Genomic DNA, 18,600 nt, shown 5'->3' on the forward strand with positions numbered 1-18,600 from the left:
CATTTGCCTATATGTGTTTGTTGCGCATAATTCTGCTTATGCTAATTATGGGGAGGAGCCATGCACGCTTTTCTGCAATCTCTGGCTTCTGAGATTTCAGCCGGCGCTTCCAGTGCGTTTGAAGGCAAACATTGGGGACTAGAAGCTGGCTTCGTTTTTCTTAACGAGATCTATGATATCCCATGCTTGGGGCACATGAGTGCGGCTTATTCCTGTTCCTGGAGAACCCCCCCCCCCCCTTTGAGCCACGTGGAGGTGATCTGGACTCGGTCGGCAGACAGCAAGCACGTAACGGCCAGCTGGCCACGGCCCCGTGCACACGCGTGTCGGACGCATGCGTTCCCATGTGCTGCCAAACGCGCACATCTCCCGGCAGTCCGGCCCCGGCTTGCTTGGCGCGGTCTGTCTTGCAGGCAGCACGAAAGCCGAGAGACGAGCACGCCCAGAGAGCCTCCGCCATGGCACATACAGACATGTGCCTTCCACAGACTTTCTCCCACACAGTTCCCCCCCCCACCCGCCTCCCCCTCCCACCCACTCGCAGCTGCCAACCTGGCAAAGCCCAGAGCATGAGAAACTCTCTCCCCCTGCTCTTGAAATGCCACAGGCCCCAGGAGAGCCCGCCCCCCCGGTTTACAGTCACCTGTGTGGGAGTCCTTCTTGCTTGCCCACTACCATCTTCTCTGGGTGCTTGGCTTCAGAGCCCCCCCCCCACTTTGCCTGAACAGCTTCTCTTTTCTGAAAGACAGGCAAAGACCACCGGGCGGGGGGCTTACTGGTAGCCCCCCTCCTCCTTCATTAGGCCGTCCTCCCTTCTCACAGCCAAGAATCAAATACTTCTGCTTCCGTTTTAACTAGGGGTCTTGTATCTGGGAAGGGGGGGGTCTTTCTGAGGGGGAAGGAGACGAACTTGAGCAGAGGAGTTGGGAGTCCGGACCTCTGACTTCTTCAGGAAGGGGGGGGCGAGTTCCAGGCCTCCCAAGGAGCAGCAGTGGCGTAGGAGGTTAAGAGCTGGTGTATCTAATCTGGAGGAACCGGGTTTGATTCCCAGCTCTGCCGCCTGAGCTGTGGAGGCTTATCTGGGGAATTCAGATTAGCCTGTGCACTCCCACACACGCCAGCCGGGTGACCTTGGGCTAGTCACAGCTTCTCGGAGCTCTCTCAGCCCCACCTACCTCACAGGGTGTTTGTTGAGAGGGGGGAAAGGCAAGGAGATTGTCAGCCCCTTTGAGTCTCCTGCAGGAGAGAAAGGGGGGATATAAATCCAAACTCCTCCTCCTCCTCCTCCTCCTCCTCCTCCTCCTCCTCTTCTTCTTCTTCTTCTTCTTCTTCTTCTTCTTCTTCTTCTTCTGCTGCTGCTGCTGCTGCTGCTGCTGCTGCTTCTTCTTCTTCTTCTTCTTCTTCTTCTTCTTCTTCTTCTTCTTCTTCTTCTTCTTCTTCTTCTTCTTCTTCTTCTTCTTCTTCCTTGTAGGCCCCGTTGTCTTTGGGGAGAGGCTGAGGGGCAGGATCTTGTCCTGCTCTTGCAGGGACCGTGACGGAGGGCGGACCCTGATTCCCCCTCGCTGGGGGGAGCTGGAGTGGTCAAGGCCGGAAAGGGACATTAAAGATGCGCATTTCCCAGGGCTCCTTGCTTCCAGAGCTCGCCTGAGTGCTGTAGTCATAAAAATTTGAAGAGGCAAAGATTAAAATGTACCAGGGAAGCCCGGTGCCAAGGAACCATGGCAGAACGGCCCGGCGGGCAGCCAGAGAGCCGAGACGGCGGGCGGGGCTGGGGGAGAGCTATTTGTGGGGGCAGGGAGGGAGTCCAGCCTCAGGAAAGGACCTGGTGATAGGCAGGTGAGGTTGACGCCTCTGCGGGTGCATGCCCCCCCTCTCCCCCTGCCTGCCCTACTTGAGAAATTGACATGCTCGGAGTGTTAAACTTGCAAGCTTGTGGAGCAGATGGAGGCTCAGGGGAGAAGGAACATAAAAATAAAACATGGCGGGGAGGGCCGCGTTCAGCGGCTTCAGCGTGCTTCCTGCTTCCAAACAGTGCCCCACAACGAACGTTTGGGACCCGGGAAGGCCCCCGTTCGCCCTTTGGAAGTCCGTTTCTGAGTAAAGCATTAATTCAGACGTGCAAAGTAGTCGTCAACAGTTATATGAATTTTAGCCATTTTTTGTCTGAAAAGGCAAGGTCAGCGCCTAGACCTGATCTCTGTGGGGGCATCCAAATTTGCCAGAGTTCACGTTTCTGTTTCCATATAACATTCTTACTCCCTCCAAAGCTGCCCTGTTTTTTTGGGGGTGGAAGTGATCATGCCCCCCATCTTCTAAATGGAACAGACAGAGGAATTGCCAAGGGAGACGGCAGACAGATGGCCAGCGTCTGGGAGAATTTCGGGAGGAGAGGGCGTTGCAATTTTCTCACAGCAGGTTTTCTAGTCCCCGGGGGGGGGGGGGGGGCAGACAGGGGTCCCTTTTAACAACTCACCTTTTCCGAGCCCCCCAGATTAAGGTGTGGGTGCATTCGAATCAAATGGTGATAATTGTCAATTATTACTAGCCTTTGGAGTTCATTTTTAGAGAGAAACTCGTTCACTGCGCTTCAGTAGAGCCCCCTCCCCCCCCCAAATCTTATTATTTTGTTTGTTGCTGTTTTGTGCAATGGAGTCAGACGTTTATCCAAATGTGTAGCTTTCCAGGCTATACTGGAGTTTGTTTTGCTCTCCAGGCCAAAAGCTCTGATCCCCCCTGACTCCCAGCCCTCTTCAGAGCGCCCCCAGCCCTCCTTCCTTGCGTACCCTCCGTGTCACGAGGGATGTGGGCATCGTTGAGATGGGAAGGCACGATGGGTGCACCCAGAGCATCCTGAACTATGGCGATACCCAGGTTGCCACGGTAACCTTCTCCCCCGGAGGCACTGATGCTGTTTCCATGGCGTTGCTGTGGCTACCGGAGTTGGGGCGGATGGTGGAGGTGGGGGAATAATTCTTCTGGAAAAAAAGAGAGAAAAGAATAAAAAAAGGGGAGGGGGAGAACAGGTTGGCTGCCACTTGGACACGAAATTGTATTTTAACACCCCTGAGGAGGAGGCACACATATCCTACTGGGGAGCAAGAGGGTGTGCTTTTATTTATTTATTTCATTTTTTGCCAGCCTCCTCCTAAAAGCACAGTGCCCCCTACTGTTACAATATGAGATGGCGGCTTGCAGAGGCTGGGTTCCCCTCCTTGCCCGTATTGGGTGACCTTAATTTCACCCTGCCGATCTGTCCTTATCCATCCCATAATCTACATCTGTAGCCCCCTTGTCCTGCCCTGTCCGTGCATTTCAAGAAGGTGGGCAGAAGAGAGTGACGGTCGGAAGGAGATTCATTTCCAAACCTTTGCTTTTTAATCTGCCTTCGTTTCCCCTCTTAGTGTCTGAGGGCACTAAGTTGCCCTTTTGTAGGTCTCCGAACAAAGGCCCCTTCCGCACACGCAAAATAATGCGTTTTCAAACCACTTTCGCAACTGTTTGCAAGTGGATGTTGCCATTCCGCACAGCTTCAAAGAGCACTGAAAGCGGTTTGGAAGTGCATTATTCTGCATGTGCGGAATGAGCCAAGGTTTTGTATAATTTGGGGGAGTGGGCTGGCATCCTTCTGCAAGCCAAAGGGCGTGACCCTCCGCCTCCCAAGATTTCTTGCGCAAGCTGTGCTGCCGTGCACGGGAACAGCGCGAGAGCACATTAGTGCGGCTGAACTATTTGAGCACCTTTTTGAAATCCACGGTTCTGGGTGGGCAAGAGTTTCTCACGAGCCCTGAGGTCTCACATCCACAGCTGATATTGGACTTTCGGAGGGGCAGCCATCTTTTGGACGTGCCCTCCAAGAGATAAGAACATAAGAACATAAGAACAAGCCAGCTGGATCAGACCAGAGTCCATCTAGTCCAGCTCTCTGCTACTCGCAGTGGCCCACCAGGTGCCTTTGGGAGCTCACAGGCAGGATGTGAAAGCAAGGGCCTTCTGCGGCTACTGCTCCCAAGCACCTGGTCTGCTAAGGCATTTGCAATCTCAGATCAAGGAGGATCAAGATTGGAAGCCATAGATCGACTTCTCCTCCATAAATCTGTCCAAGCCCTTTTTAAAGCTATCCAGGTGAGTGGCCATCACCACCTCCTGTGGCAGCATATTCCAAACACCAATCACCCGTTGCGTGAAGAAGTGTTTCCTTTTATTTGTCCTAATTCTTCCCCCCAGCATTTTCAATGGATGCCCCCTGGTTCTAGTATTGTGAGAAAGAGAGAAAAATTTCTCTCTGTCAACATTTTCTACCCCATGCATAATTTTATAGACTTCAATCATATCCCCCCTCAGACGTCTCCTCTCCAAACTAAAGAGTCCCAAACGCTGCAGCCTCTCCTCATAAGGAAGGTGCTCCAGCTGAGCATGCACAGAGGGCCTCGAAGGGCACAGCTGCCTCACCCGCCAAGCGCTCGGAAGAGTTTTGACTTGCAAGGATGATGGACAGAAGTTATTTTGGTCGCCTGCCTGCCTGCTGGGGCCCATTTCCACTTTGCGCCTTGAAATGACGCTGCCTTGGGACTGGACTGGCACATAAAAACTTCTCTCTCTTTCTTTCTCTGTCTCTCTCTTTCCTCTAGGCCAATTCTCCACCGGTGATAGTCAACACAGATACCTTAGAAGCACCAGCTTACGTGAGTGACTCGGAAATTCAGTCCCCACCATCCTATCCGTGCCCTTCGCTGTCTTTCCTTCCTCCAAAGGTCTGCTTTCTCCCGTACTTAGCCCGAACATCTTACAAAACGTTTTGCCCAACAGAACCGTTGTGATATGATGCTTGTTATTATTGTTGTTAATAATGATACTTTGCCTGCGTGTGGCGCGTGTGTTGTTCAGAGCCCTCCGCATACACTGTTTTGTTGTAGCGCCAGCTTCGCCAGGGAGGTAAGTCTGTATAATGCGTTCCAGGATTGTCGAAGGCTTTCACGGCCGGAATCACTAGTGTGTTGCGGGTTTTCCTGGTTGTATGGCCGTGTTCTAGCAGCATTTTCTCCTGACGTTTCGCTTGCATCAGATGCAGGCGAGACGTCAGGAGAAAATGCTACTGGAACACAGCCATACAACCCGGAAAACCCACAACACACGTTCCAGGACTGGCGATCAGAGAGGATGAGAGAGAGAAATTTGCCCCTGGCGATTTCATGGCAACGCTGGGTGTCATCCTAACTCACAGCCTGGCCTCTTGGCAAAAGGAACTACATTATCTTCCCCCTTTCCCCTCATTTCCCCCACCTGCAGACACAGTCTAGTCCACAGGAAAAGATGGTAGGTGTTCCCAGCCCCACACTTGCGCTTTGAAAGAAGAAGAGAAGAAGAGTTTGGATTTATATCCCCCCTTTCTCTCCTGCAGGAGACTCAAAGGGGCTGACAATCTCCTTGCCCTTCCCCCCTCACAGCAAACACCCTGTGAGGTGGGCGGGGCTGAGAGAGCTCCGAGAACTGTGACTAGCCCAAGGTCACCCAGCTGGCGTGTGTGGGAGTGCCCAGGCTAATCTGAATTCCCCAGAGAAGCCTCCACAGCTCAGGCGGCAGAGCTGGGAATCAAACCCAGTTCCTCCAGACTAGAGTACACCTGCTCTTAACCTCCTACGCCAACGATGCAAACAGCACTGAGAGGAATATTTCTGATTCCTGCTTATCCCGGCTGCTTAACCATTGTATTTTTATCCCATCCTCCTCCTTAGGTCCCTGAGTCAGCTTACCCAGTACCCTTCTCCCCTAGTTTGTCCTCACAATAGCCCTGCGAGGTAGGTGACGATGAGAGAGAAGAGACCCCCAAGGGCCATCCAGTCCGATCCCCCTGTCATGCAGGAACATAGAATAAAAGATCTCCTGGCCATCCAACCTGTATTTAAAAACCTCCAAAGAAGGAGACTCCACCACCCTCTGAGGCAGTGCATTCCACTGTCGAACAGCCCTGACGGTCAGGAAATTCTTCCTAATGTTAAGGTGGAATCTCTTTTCTTATAATTTGAATCCATTACTCCTGGTCCTAGTCTCTGGAGCAGCAGAAAACAAGCTTGCTCCCTCTTCGACAGGACATCCCTTCAAATATTTAAGCATGGCTATCATGTCATCCCCTTAACCTTTGCTTCTCCAGACTAAACATCCCCAGCTCCCCACGTCTCTCTTCGTAGGGCATGGATTCCAGACCTTTTACTGTTTTGGTTGCCTGCCTTTAGACACTTCTCAGCTTGTCAATATCCTTCCTGAATTGTGGTGCCCAGAACTGGACCCAGTATTGCAGGTGAGGTCTGACCAATGCAGAGTAGAGTGGTGCTAGTACTTCCTTTGATCTTGACACTAGACTCCTTTGGATGCAGCCCAGAATCGCATTGGCTTTCTTGGCTGCCGCATCATGCTTTTGGCTCATTCTCAACTCGTGATTTACTAAGACTCCCAGTGATTGGCCCAGGGTCACCCAGCGTGCAGACTGGAAACCAGGTTTCTCTACTCCTCATCTGACAGCGTGCAGACTGGAAACCAGGTTTCTCTACTCCTCATCTGATGCGGTAACCATTACACTGTTCTGGCTCTCCACGGTGGGAAACAGCAGCTGCTGAGGATTCTCCAGTTCTTTTCCGGCGCACCCATTGAGTTTTCTGTATCATGCCGTATTGCCCCCTCCAAATAGCATGCTTGATTCCTCTTCCTGGGACCCTCCATTAACTCACCCCTCCCACCCCCCACTGTCTCTTTCTTTAGGTCAATGGAACAGAAGGCGAAATGGAGTATGAAGAGATCACACTAGAAAGGGTAATTCCTCTGGCTGGAATCGACCTTATCGCCGGTGGGGCGGGGGCGTGAGTTTTAGCAGCCGGCGTAGGGGGAAGGAAAGGGGCTTTTTGGCATAAGTTCTAACCCTGGTTTGTGGGGTGGGGGGTATGGCTCTCCCTTTCAGGGTAACTCTGGGTTGGGGTTCAGCATCGCCGGGGGCACCGATAACCCCCATGTGGGGGACGACCCGAGCATCTTCATTACCAAGATCATCCCTGGTGGGGCAGCAGCACAAGATGGACGACTCAGGTATGACTGCAGGTCTCTAATGGGTGTGTGTGTGTGTGTGTGTGTGTGTGAGAGAGAGAGAGAGAGAGGGGGGGGGGTTGTGCCTCTAACCAGCTGCCCTGAAGCATGCAGGTCTCGCTCCGGCACACGGCACAGGCTTTGCAATATCAGCCTCTGCGGTTGGCAGCCAGCAAGGAACGCGCAGCTCAGTTGGAGCACCTGTACCTTGTCCCGGTCGACGAAGCCGTGCCATCTGCCGCTCGGCTGGCATTGCCAAGTTTTGGAAGCGGAGCAGGCTGGAAATGACGGTGCACCGCCCAGCTCCGGAATATCAAGTGTTGGGAAATGGCAGGTTGAGATGTCGAGAGAGTCCCTTTTCCCCTTAAGAACATAAGAACGAGCCAGCTGGATCAGACCAGAGTCCATCTAGTCCAGCACTCTGCTACTCGCAGTGGCCCACCAGGTGCCTTGGGGAGCTCACATACAGGAGGTGAACGCAAGGGCCTTCTGCGGCTGTTGCTCCCGAGCACCTGGTCTGCTAAGGCATTTGCAATCTCAGATCAAGATTGGTAGCCATAAATCGACTTCTCCTCCATAAATCTGTCCCAGCCCTTTTTAAAGCTATCCAGGTGAGTGGCCATCACCACCTCCTGTGGCAGCATATTCCAAACACCAGTCACACGTTGCGTGAAGAAGTGTTTCCTTTTATTAGTCCTAATTCTTCCCCCCAGCATTTTCAATGGATGCCCCCTGGTTCTAGTATTGTGAGAAAGAGAGAAAAATTTCTCTCTGTCAGCATTTTCTACCCCATCCATAATTTTATAGACTTCAATCATATCCCCCCTCATACGTCTCCTCTCCAAACTAAAGAGTCCCAAACGCTGCAGCCTCTCCTCATAAGGAAGGTGCTCCAGTCCCTCAATCATCCTCGTTGCCCTTCTCTGCACCTTCTCTATCTCTTTCCTTGGGTGGTAAACACCTTCTGGTGAGACCTGTTCAAAATATTAGGAGAGAGGTTACTTTCAAAAGTTTCAAATGATCCTAGAGGTGCAATATCAGGTACAGCCCCAAGAAACTGGAAGCTGTCGAGAAAGATATTGGTGAGGAACCAATTTGTGGCTACAAGATTGACTCTGGCACCGAGTTGGAAAAAAGATAAGCTCTCCAACTGAACAATCGGGATCTGTAAGCCTCGGTTCACCCTATTTACAAACCAGATAACAGCAACTGAGAAAGACCAAGATGGGCAGAGGAAAACGCAAGGAGAAATCCTTGAAGTTTTCCTGCTATTTGCTGTTTATAGGATCAGTATGAAGCCAGACGAAAGTGTGAGGAAAGAAGTCCAGAGATGTATTGAAATGGTTGTAAAGCTAGCATTGAAATGTATTTATAGTTATGGTATTTATAGAAGTCCTTTTGTATGGGGAAAACTTACTAGATTTTTTTAAAAAAGGAAGCAGTGTCGAGCATATGGGCACGCTGAGCCAAAATCCCATTTCAACCTGGCTCGCAAAAAAATTGGGAGCTTCCTTTCCCCAAAAGGTTACCTGCGTGAGGTGCGGGGCCGCCAGATAAGCCTCCACAGCTCAAGTGGCAGAACGGGGAATCAAACCCGGTTCTCCGGACTAGAGTGCACCTGCTGTTGGAGAGGGTGTGCTTGGTCCTTTGGCACTCTGCCCCAGCGGCAGCTCAGAGCCCTGGCTGCCATCCTCCCAACACTAGAAGAAGAAGAGGAGGAGAAGGAGGAGGAGGAGGAGGAGTTATATCCCCCCTTTCTCTCCTGCAGGAGACTCAAGGAGGAGGAGTTTGGATTCATATCCCCCCTTTCTCTCCTGCAGGAGACCCAAAGGGGCTTACAATCTCCTTGCCCTTCCCCCCTCACAACAAACACCCTGTGAGGTGGGTGGGGCTGAGAGAGCTCCGAGAAGCTGTGACTAGCCCAAGGTCACCCAGCTGGCGTGTGTGGGAGTGCCCAGGCTAATCTGAATTCCCCAGATAAGCCTCCACAGCTCAGGCGGCAGAGCTGGGAATCAAACCCGGTTCCTCCAGATTAGATACCCGAGCTCTTAACCTCCTACCTCCACTGCTGCTCCTTGCTAAAGATTCCTTCCCATGTGGCGCAGGGTGAACGACAGCATCCTTTTCGTGAACGACGTGGATGTGCGGGAGGTGACCCACAGCACAGCCGTCGAGGCGCTCAAGGAGGCCGGCTCGATCGTGCGCCTCTACGTCATGCGCCGGAAGCCCCTCGCCGAGAAAGTGATCGAGATCAAGCTGATCAAAGGACCCAAAGGTGAGCTTGCCTGGATCTGGCCGCTGCCGCCTGCCGCCGACCAGCCCTGCCGCCTGGTGGGTCACTCCCTGGCTTCTTTCCGCTTTCTCACAGGTCTGGGCTTCAGCATCGCGGGAGGGGTCGGGAACCAGCACATTTCCGGGGACAACAGCATCTACGTTACCAAAATCATCGAGGGGGGCGCTGCCCACAAGGACGGACGTTTGCAGATAGGGGACAAGATTTTGGCGGTAAGGATGCCAGGGGGGGTGGAGGTGGGGGGTTGGAGAAGACCGGGTGGGCAGCTTGGCCCGGAGCTGGAGGGAGATCGAGAGCTCTGGAAACAGGGCTCTGCGAGTTTGCCAGCTGGGCCAGGAAGTGGAATTCCAGGCGTTCGAGACACCTGCAGCTGCGTAGTGACGTTTCTGCCCCTGGATTTGGGGCCGTGGGAGATAGGCCGGCTGTCTTTAAGGTCTGGACTGGCCACCAGCTCGAGGGAGAATTCTGCCCCTCCAAAGCCCACACATTTAATTTGTTTCTGTTTCTTGGCTGTACCATGTACTGTCTAGGCCACGGGTCTGCAACCTGCGGCTCGCCAGATGTTCACGGACTACAATTCCCATCAGCCAATTGGCCATGCTGGCAGGGGCTGATGGGAATTGTAGTCCATGAACATCTGGAGAGCCGCAGGTTGCAGACTCCTGGTCTAGGCTTTACCCCCTTCTGCCTCTTTTCTGCGGGGATATTATGGTGGTACAGAAGAGTATACCGTCCAAAAAGGAAAAGCACGGCTGCACAAAGGAGGTTATTTAGTTTGATTTATTTGAAGGTGAGCCCGGCTAGGTGTGCGTGGCTGACTGTCCTTTCTGCCCCTCCACCCCCAGGTAAATAACGTGAGCTTGGAAGACGTGATGCATGAAGATGCCGTGGCGGCGCTGAAGAACACGTACGACGTGGTCTACTTGAAGGTCGCCAAGCCTTTGAATGTTTATCTGAATGACTCTTACGCTCCACCCGACATCACTTCCTGTGAGCCGTTTTCCTTCCCAGCCATTTGGCTGTGTCTGTTTTATTGTTGAGAACTCTCTGTGGACGCTCTTGGCTGTCTGGGGGCAGAAATGAATTTGGGGGGTGGGGTTCTCAAGCAGGGCTATTTCCTGCAGAAACGTTGGCTTGTGTTTTCCTGCTCTGCCCGGCCAAGATGAAAGACAGAAAGAACACTTCTGAGACAGAAGAAGAAGAGGAAGAGGAAGAAAAAGAAGAGGAAGAAGAAGAGGAAGAAGAGGAAGAAGAGGAAGAAGAAGAAGAAGAAGAAGAAGAAAGAGGGAGGAGTAGTAGTAGTTTGGAATTATACCCCCCTTTCTCTCAAAGGGGCTTACAATCTCCTTTCCCTTCCCCCCCCCAACAAACACCCTGTGACGTGGGTGGGGCTGAGAGAGTTCCGAAGAACTGTGACTAGCTCAAGGCCACCCAGCTGGCATGTTTTGGGAGTGCACAAGCTAATCTGGTTCCCCAGATAAACCTCCACGGCTCAAGTGGCAGAGCGGGGAATCAAACCCAGTTCCCCAGATTAGAGTGCGCCTGCTCTTAACCACTACGCCACTGCTGCTCCTCGGGCCAGGGGGAAGGGCTTCCAGTGTGGCTGAGTGGTGCTAAAATGCAAGCTAGTAGATTCCTGTCTCCTTGTTTGCATTTTTAAAAAAACTAGATTCAAGTCCAGCGGCACCTCAGAGACCAACAACACCTTTTTGGCAGCAGGAGCTTTTGAGAGTCGAAGCTGCCTTCGTCTTCCTCGGGAAAAAAAAAACCCCGTGAGTCTCTCAAGTGCCGTTGGGCTTGAATCTGGCTGTCCTGCTGCAGATCGACGTGGCAACCCTTTGGAACTATTTTTTTAACAACATTTGCGCTGCACGGGTGCTGCAGATCCTTCAAGCATGTTAGGAAAACAGGGTACAGCATGCATAAGCATAAGCATCTTATTGTCATTTTGCACGCACAACGAAATTTACAGCAGCATTCCTCAATGCACACAATTCCAGACTCATGCCCCATCCTCCCTTTCCCCTGCCCCCACCCATCCTTACACAGCCCCAAACACATCAACACGAAGCCACGGAGTTCAGCATCGCCACAGCTCTAGAGTAGAAGCTGTCTCTGAGCCTCTTTGTCCTAGTTTTGATAGACCTGCATCGTCTGCCGGATGGTCACAGTTCAAAAAGAGAGTGTGCTGGATGAGACGGGTCTCTCAGAATATGTTGGGCTTTCTTTAGGCTTCGGGAATTATAGAGTTCTTCCAAGGAGGGGAGAGGGCAGCCGATAATCCTCTGTGCAGGAGTGATCACCCTTTGGAGCACCTTCCTATCTGCCACTGTGGAACTGTGCATCCCGTTCATAACAGCTGTCCTGGATGGAGGCAAACTTGCTAACTCGCCTTCTTTGAAAACACTTCTTAAGAGGTCGTTTTTTGAGTCAGATTTTGGCCAGGGGCTGCACGTTCCAAACCTGTTGTTTCATTTCTGTTCACCCACCCACCCACCCCGTCGGCTCTCCTTCCAATCCTGCTTTTTTAAAAAAACTGTTTTGTTTTTGCTCTCAGCCTACTCCCAGCACCTGGACAACGAAATTGGCCACCAGAGTTACCTGGGCAGTGACTACCCACAAGCCATGACTCCTACCTCCCCACGGAGGTACTCCCCCATCCCAAAGGAGCTGATGGGAGAGGAGGATATACCCAGGTAAGCTCTGCCCCCACCCCAGGCCTTCACCCCTCTCCCCGCCTTGGATGTTCCATATCACCTTCACCCTTCCCAGTGCTGAATCATAGAATCATAGAGTTGGAAGAGACCCCAAGGGGTCATCCAGTCCAACCCACTGCCATGCAGGAACACACAACCAAAGCACCCTTGACAGGTGGCCATCCAGCCTCTCTTTAAAAACCTCCAAAGAAGGAGACTCCACCACGCTCCTCCGAGGCGGTGCTTTCGAACAGCCCTGATGGTCAGGAAGTTTTTCCAGATGTTTAGAGGAGGAGGGGGAGGGGGGAGGAGGAGGAGGAGGAGTTTGGATTTCTATCCCCCCTTTCTCTCCTGCAGGAGACTCAAAGGGGCTGACAATCTCCTTGCCCTTCCCCCCTCACCACAAACACCCTGTGAGGTGGGTGGGGCTGAGAGAGCTTAGGTGGAATCTCTTTCCTTCACCTCGAACCCAGGACTCCTGAATCCCTTGAAGGCGCCTCCATCAGGCCCTTGGTCCATCAAAGTCCGTATTGTCCGCTCAGACGGGCAGCTGCTGTCCAGGGTCTCTGGCCAATTACGTTCATAGCACCTCCTGCGTAGTCCTTTCACGGGGAGATGCTGCCAGGAATTGAACCGGGGGGCCTTGTCGAGGCACCGCCCTGCCCTCAGGTCTTTCCGCCACCCAGCTGCCATGCTGTGGGTTTCTTCCCCGCCGCCCATTCTGGCTGTTCCCAGTGGCCGCAAAGGCTCCTTCCGCACATGCAGAATAGTGCACTTTCAAACTGCTTTCAGTGCTCTTGGAAGCTGTGCGGAATGGCAAAATCCACTTGCAAACAGTTGGGAAAGTGGTTTGAAAACGCATTCTTTTGCGTGTGCGGAAGGGGCCAAAGTCTTCTAAATGTTTTGGCCCAAAGGGTCCCCTTTCCAGCGTCCCTCTCAATGGCGAAAGTTCGGGCAGTGTGGAGAGTTAGTGTCTTTTGCAGGCTGCTCCAACTCCCAACATATCGGGGATCAGCACCCCGTTCCCCCTCCAACCTTTCTTTCCCCCCCCCACAGGGAACCCCGTCGCATCGTCATTCACCGCGGCTCAACAGGGTTGGGCTTCAACATTGTGGGGGGTGAAGACGGCGAGGGGATTTTCATCTCCTTCATCTTGGCCGGGGGGCCCGCCGACCTCAGTGGGGAGCTGCGGAAGGGGGACCAGATCCTCTCGGTGAGAAAAGCTGTCCGGCGGTGGGGTTGGCAAAAGGGCAGCGAGAGAAGGCTGGGCGGCTTCCTCATCTTGATTCCCCGCCCCCCACCGGGCACATTTTCCTTCCCAGGTTAATGGTGTGGATCTCAGGAACGCTACTCACGAGCAGGCAGCCATCGCCCTGAAGAACGCGGGCCAGACGGTCACCATCATTGCCCAGTACAAACCGGACGGTGAGTCCCAGCCCAGAGAGATGGTCAGGTCTACGACCCCACTCAGCGACAGGCTCTGGATTCCATCAGTCAGAAGCCTTTCTTTCTTTCTTTCTTTCTTTCTTTCTTTCTTTCTTTCTTTCTTTCTTTCTTTCTTTCTTTCTTTCTTTCTTTCTTTCTTTCTTTCTTTCTTTCTTTCTTTCTTTCTTTCTTTCTCTCTCTCTCTCTCTCTATCTCTCTATCTATCTCTCTATCTATCTATCTATCTATCTATCTATCTATCTATCTATCTATCTATCTATCTATCTATCTATCTATCTATCTATCTATTTATTTATTTATTTATTTATTTATATTTGTTAAACTTCTAGGCTGCCTCGTCCCCGGAGGGCTTGAGGCGGCTCACAGAATGGCTGTTCCCCAAACAGCAACTCAAAACAACATAAAACTTAAACTTATTAAACCTGTTAAAACTTAATCAGCAGTTGCTCACAACATTTACTGAAATGAACATCAAGCCCCCCCGCCCCTGCTCCCCAAATACCCTTCGCTTTATTTCCTCTGTTGCCCACTCCCCACGCCCCCGCTGCCCCTTACGACGCAAAGTAAAAGCAGGAGAAGTAGAGGAAAATGAAAGTCCATTCTCAAGGTCTAGGGCAGTGGTGGCGAACCTATGGCACGGGTGCCAGAGGTGGCACTCAGAGTCCTCTCTGTGGGCACGCGCAAACAGAGTCTCCCCCCCCTCACACACACACATCTAGGCTGGCCTGGGCCACTGGGCTCAATTCTTAGCATTAAACCTGATGATGATGTTGATGATGATGATGATGATGATGAAGAAGAAGAAGAAGAGGAGGAGGAGGAGGAGGAGGAGGAGGAGTTTGGATTTATATCCCTCCTTTCTCTCCTGTAGGAGACACAAAGGGGCTTACAATCTCCTTCCCTTCCCCCCTCACAACAAACACCCTGTGAGGTGGGTGGGGCTGAGAGAGCTCCGAGAAGCTGTGACTAGCCCAAGGTCACCCAGCTGGCGTCTGTGGGAGTGCACAGGCTAATCTGAATTCCCCAGATAAGCCTCCACAGCTCAGGCGGCAGAGCGGGGAATCAAACCCGGTTCCTCCAGATTAGATACACGAGCTCTTAACCTCCTCCGCCACTGCTGCTCCCTGGGGAAAGAGGCAAGTTCAAATCTTGCCACCCACCTTGCTGGGTGAGCCTTCTCCCTTCCCGCCCAGCCTTCCTGCCAGGGTTGTCGTGAGGATAAAACGGAGAAGGGGAGAAGAGCGTGCTGCTCCTTTGCTTGAAGAGTTGGATGAAAACAAACTAAATAATCTATGCGCGGCCTCATCCCAGCTTAGCGGTGCAAAAAAAATCAGGCCTGGCCAAAAGCTGCCATTTTCAGATCAGCAAATTCAACCCAGTCTGCCGTGAGAGCCAGAGCAGGGATCTAAAAAAAAACACCCTAATGGAGTGATGGCCCCATGGGGAAAACCCGCATTGCGAGGAGGGCAAGACCCTTGGCCGGATGAAAGCTTTCTAGAATGGCCTGAAAAGTAATTGCAACCGCTCATATTGCAAAGTGGAATAGTTGTAAAGGGTCCTGTTGTAATGGGGCGTGGGCAGAGGTGTGATCCAGCAGGTTCTCACAGGTTCCCGAGAGTAGCTGACTAATTATTTGTGTGTGCCGAGAGGGGGTGATTTTGCCAAGTGATTTTTGCCTTAGTTACGCCCCTCCTCTCAGCAGTAGCGCGCAGAACTTGAAGCAGTCTAGCAGGAGGTGCACCGGCGTGCGTGGCAGCCTGCGCCTGCATGCATTCGTTTCCCACCCAAGGACCGGCGCAGCGGCTGTGTCCTTGCCACAGCCCCACCCAGCAATGCCCCACCCCCGGAATGCCCAGCCACGCCCCCGTCGTGCCACGCCCAGCCCCATTGGCGCTACGCCACAGTTTGAATCCCACCACCATGGGAACCTGTTACTAAAAATGTTGGATCCCACCACTGGGCGTGGGGGGGGGGGCGCAGGCAGGTGAGTTGAAGAGAGTTTGGGGGTATGGGAGAAGAAGTCATGGAGACAGGTAGGTATCTGGGCAGAGGTGGGTCTTGCGGGAAGGCCTGGGCAGTATTGAAGAGAAATTCTCTGGGGGAAGAGGCATTAAATAGGGCTGCTGACCCTCCCGTCCTCTGCCCCACCACCAGAATACAGCCGTTTCGAAGCCAAGATCCATGACCTCCGGGAACAGCTGATGAACAGCAGTTTGGGCTCAGGGACGGCGTCGCTGCGAAGCAACCCCAAAAGGGGGTTCTACATCCGGTGAGTTCCCACCCCCAACCCCTTCTTCCTTGGCTTAAATTCACGCTCCGAGCCCTGTCTGAGCCCACCTGCCCCAGAGACCACCTGGGGTCTAATCTGCTGGGAACAGAAGATTGTCAACAAAGCTTAATGGCCGTGAATGTTGGAGGAGAGGGCCACGTCATGGTCTCTGCCTGCTCTTGAAGGCTCTGGGTTGAAACTTGGAGCCCTCAAAAGTGAGTGGAGGCCCTGGGCATGGCTCTTGGGGTGCCCAAAGCCCAGCTCTTGGCTAAGGTTGGCAACCCAAAGCCCAGCTTCAACAGGAAGGTCTTTCGTGTGGGACGTGGGGGACGGGATTGCTTAAGGATCTCTGAGGCTGGACTCTGGGGTCACTGCTTGTTCCCCCCCCCCCCTTCCACAGGACGCTCTTCGACTACGACAAGACCAAGGACTGCGGCTTCCTCAGCCAGGCCCTGAGCTTCCATTTTGGCGACGTCTTGCACGTGATCGACGCCTCGGATGAAGAGTGGTGGCAGGCGCGGCGCGTCCATCCGGACGGGGACAGCGATGAGATCGGCTTCATCCCCAGCAAGAGACGGTAACGGGACAAAGGGGGAGAGGGGAGGCAGTCTGTGAGACCCTCCTCTGGGGGACGTGTGCCTTTCCCATAGTGGTGAAGAGCAGGTGCACTCTAATCTGGAGAACCGGGTTTGATTCCCCGCTCTGCCGCTTGAGCTGTGGAGGCTTAGCTGGGGAACCAGATTAGCTTGTGCGCTCCAACACATGCCAGCTGGGTGACTTTGGGCTAGTCACAGCTCTTCGGAGCTCTCTCAGCCCCACCCACCTCACAGGGTGTTTGTTGTGGGGGGGGGAAGGGAAAGGAGTTTGTCAGCCCCCTTGAGTCTCCCTACAGGAGAGAAAGGGGGGGATATATAAATCCAAACTCTTCTTCTTTTGCAGGGTCGAACGACGAGAATGGACGCGGCTAAAAGCAAAGGTAACCTCGGGTGTTTTGGCCTGGCAAATGGGAAAAGCTGATCTTTCTCTGTTTGTGCATGCACGTGTGCAGTGGTGCCAGGAAAAAGATTCCTCGTTACTCCTCAAAGGTTCCATGCTTGCCCTCCGCTGTGTGCACGGAGTTTCCCTTCAGCATACATCTGGGGAGGAGGTGAAGCCGTGTGCTCTGAGGAGCAGCCCTGCTTCCAACTTGGAAATGGACAGAGTAACTCTGGGATGAGGTGACCGGCAAAACCTCCAGAGAAACCAGATCACACCTGTGGCGCATGTGCCGAGCCCCGGTTGTGGCAGAGTCCCTTCTGAGCAGCAGCAAGCCTTTATTGGCATAGACAACAGTACAACAATAATAAAAAAACAGATTTAAAAAGCATATGCAATACAGGAAATAAATGTTAGGTCGAAGGAAATCTACTGGCATTTAGTAATTTCCAGGAGAAAGTCTGCCACTATCATACAGAGAGAAGGATCAGGATTTATTTATTCGTTTGTTTGTTTGTTTGTTTGTTTGTTTGTTATATTTATATACCGCCCTCCCCGAAGGCTCAGGGCGGTTTCCATCAACAATAAAAGTTTAAAACATCGTATATATAATTTATCTAAAATACATAAAATATTAAACTGTAGATGGCTTCAGCTCTTCTATTCCCCTTTATGAACCCACGGGAGGCCAACAAGTAGTGTAATCTAATTAAATCGGGGAAATCTGGTAAATGTAAAGGAGTGAGATTCACATACTTGGATCTGATTTCCTTGAATCTGAGACAGTGAAGTAATTGGTGGGCCAGAGATTCAACTGAGCCATCGTTACACGGGCACAATCTTTTAGCCTTTTCTTGCTTATTAAATCTGCCATGTAACAAGGCAGAAGGCATAACATTAAACCTGGCGAGCATTGTGGCTCTCCTTTGAGCAGGGTTTATTAAGCAATACAGGTAGTGTGCCAAGTGGCCCCGTTCAAATGGGAGAGAAAAATACAGGGGGGGAAGCACGTTTTCTTGGCTGCGGTGATTAGGGTAGAGAACTCTCCATCCAATAGTTGACCTGTGGCGCATGTGCCGAGCCCCGGGCGTGGCAAAGTCCCTTCTGCTGCAACCTCCTCTGACGAGAGAAAACTTTTCTAATTGAGAAAAACATTCCATGTCAAAGCCGCTCTTGGCAGAAGGGAGCGATGGGAGTCCAGTCCCATATATCCAAAATTCTGCACTAAGGAGAGCCAGATTTTGTGACCGGCATTTGTTATGCAAATGAAGCGCATCTTTGTTTTGCACGGGGGGTGGGGGGGTGTTTTGCTCCTGCGCCTCATGTGGACCAACTCTGGCGCTTCAGATGTTCATGAACTACAATTCCCATCAGCCCCTGCTGGCATGGCCACAGTTGGACACCTCTGATGTGGACAGGGCAAGATCCGATAAGTTCTCAACCCCCATCCCAGGCAAACATCTCTTGGCACCCCGACCTTTCCCTCCTGCTTCACTCCAGGGTCCTTCCCTCAAGCCCCCCGTCTCCCGTCCCCCCGCCTGCCAGTTTGTGCCCCCGTCCTTCCTTGCAGGGAGAGCAGAGACCTTCACGGGCCTGGCTTGCTAACTGTCTCTTCGCTGTGCGCCTCTTTCTTGCCTCTGCTCCAGCCGCTGCCTCTTGGCTTTCTGTTCTTCATTCTTGCTTTCTTTTCCCTCCAGGATCGGGTGTCGGGATCGGGCTCTCAAGGTGCGTGTCTTTCCCTCTGACCTGTTCTTTTTGGGGGGAGGTCTCCTCATGGGACCCTCTTTCTTCCTGCCACTGTCGCAATCTCTGCTGCCCCAGCATCCATAAAGTGCCCCCCCCCCCACGGT

General features: G+C 52.6%; 1 protein-coding gene across 20 annotated transcripts in view; it reads left to right on the plus strand.

Annotated features, from left to right (window-relative positions):
* The window catches only part of DLG4 (discs large MAGUK scaffold protein 4), a 124,855-nt gene that overhangs the window by 97,525 nt on the left and 8,730 nt on the right, over window positions 1–18,600 (plus strand). For 11 of the 20 annotated variants that reach the window (XM_048516329.1, XM_048516332.1, XM_048516337.1 and 8 more), the window contains 13 exons: window positions 4,629–4,751; window positions 6,754–6,804; window positions 6,950–7,074; window positions 9,177–9,346; window positions 9,440–9,576; window positions 10,210–10,354; window positions 11,922–12,060; window positions 13,117–13,273; window positions 13,383–13,485; window positions 15,661–15,775; window positions 16,176–16,352; window positions 16,715–16,751; window positions 18,448–18,475. In XM_048516329.1, coding sequence (XP_048372286.1) covers window positions 4,629–4,751; window positions 6,754–6,804; window positions 6,950–7,074; window positions 9,177–9,346; window positions 9,440–9,576; window positions 10,210–10,354; window positions 11,922–12,060; window positions 13,117–13,273; window positions 13,383–13,485; window positions 15,661–15,775; window positions 16,176–16,352; window positions 16,715–16,751; window positions 18,448–18,475 — 1,507 coding nt within the window. Of the gene's footprint in view, window positions 1–2,149; window positions 2,959–4,628; window positions 4,752–6,753; window positions 6,805–6,949; window positions 7,075–9,176; window positions 9,347–9,439; window positions 9,577–10,209; window positions 10,355–11,921; window positions 12,061–13,116; window positions 13,274–13,382; window positions 13,486–15,660; window positions 15,776–16,175; window positions 16,353–16,714; window positions 16,752–18,447; window positions 18,476–18,600 lie in introns of those variants that run through there. The other 9 variants (XM_048516331.1, XM_048516334.1, XM_048516347.1 and 6 more) reach the window with 3 other exon arrangements.

Source organism: Sphaerodactylus townsendi, linkage group LG15 (genome assembly GCF_021028975.2).
Source record: "Sphaerodactylus townsendi isolate TG3544 linkage group LG15, MPM_Stown_v2.3, whole genome shotgun sequence".
In the NCBI taxonomy this organism is placed as follows: Eukaryota; Metazoa; Chordata; class Lepidosauria; order Squamata; family Sphaerodactylidae; genus Sphaerodactylus; species Sphaerodactylus townsendi.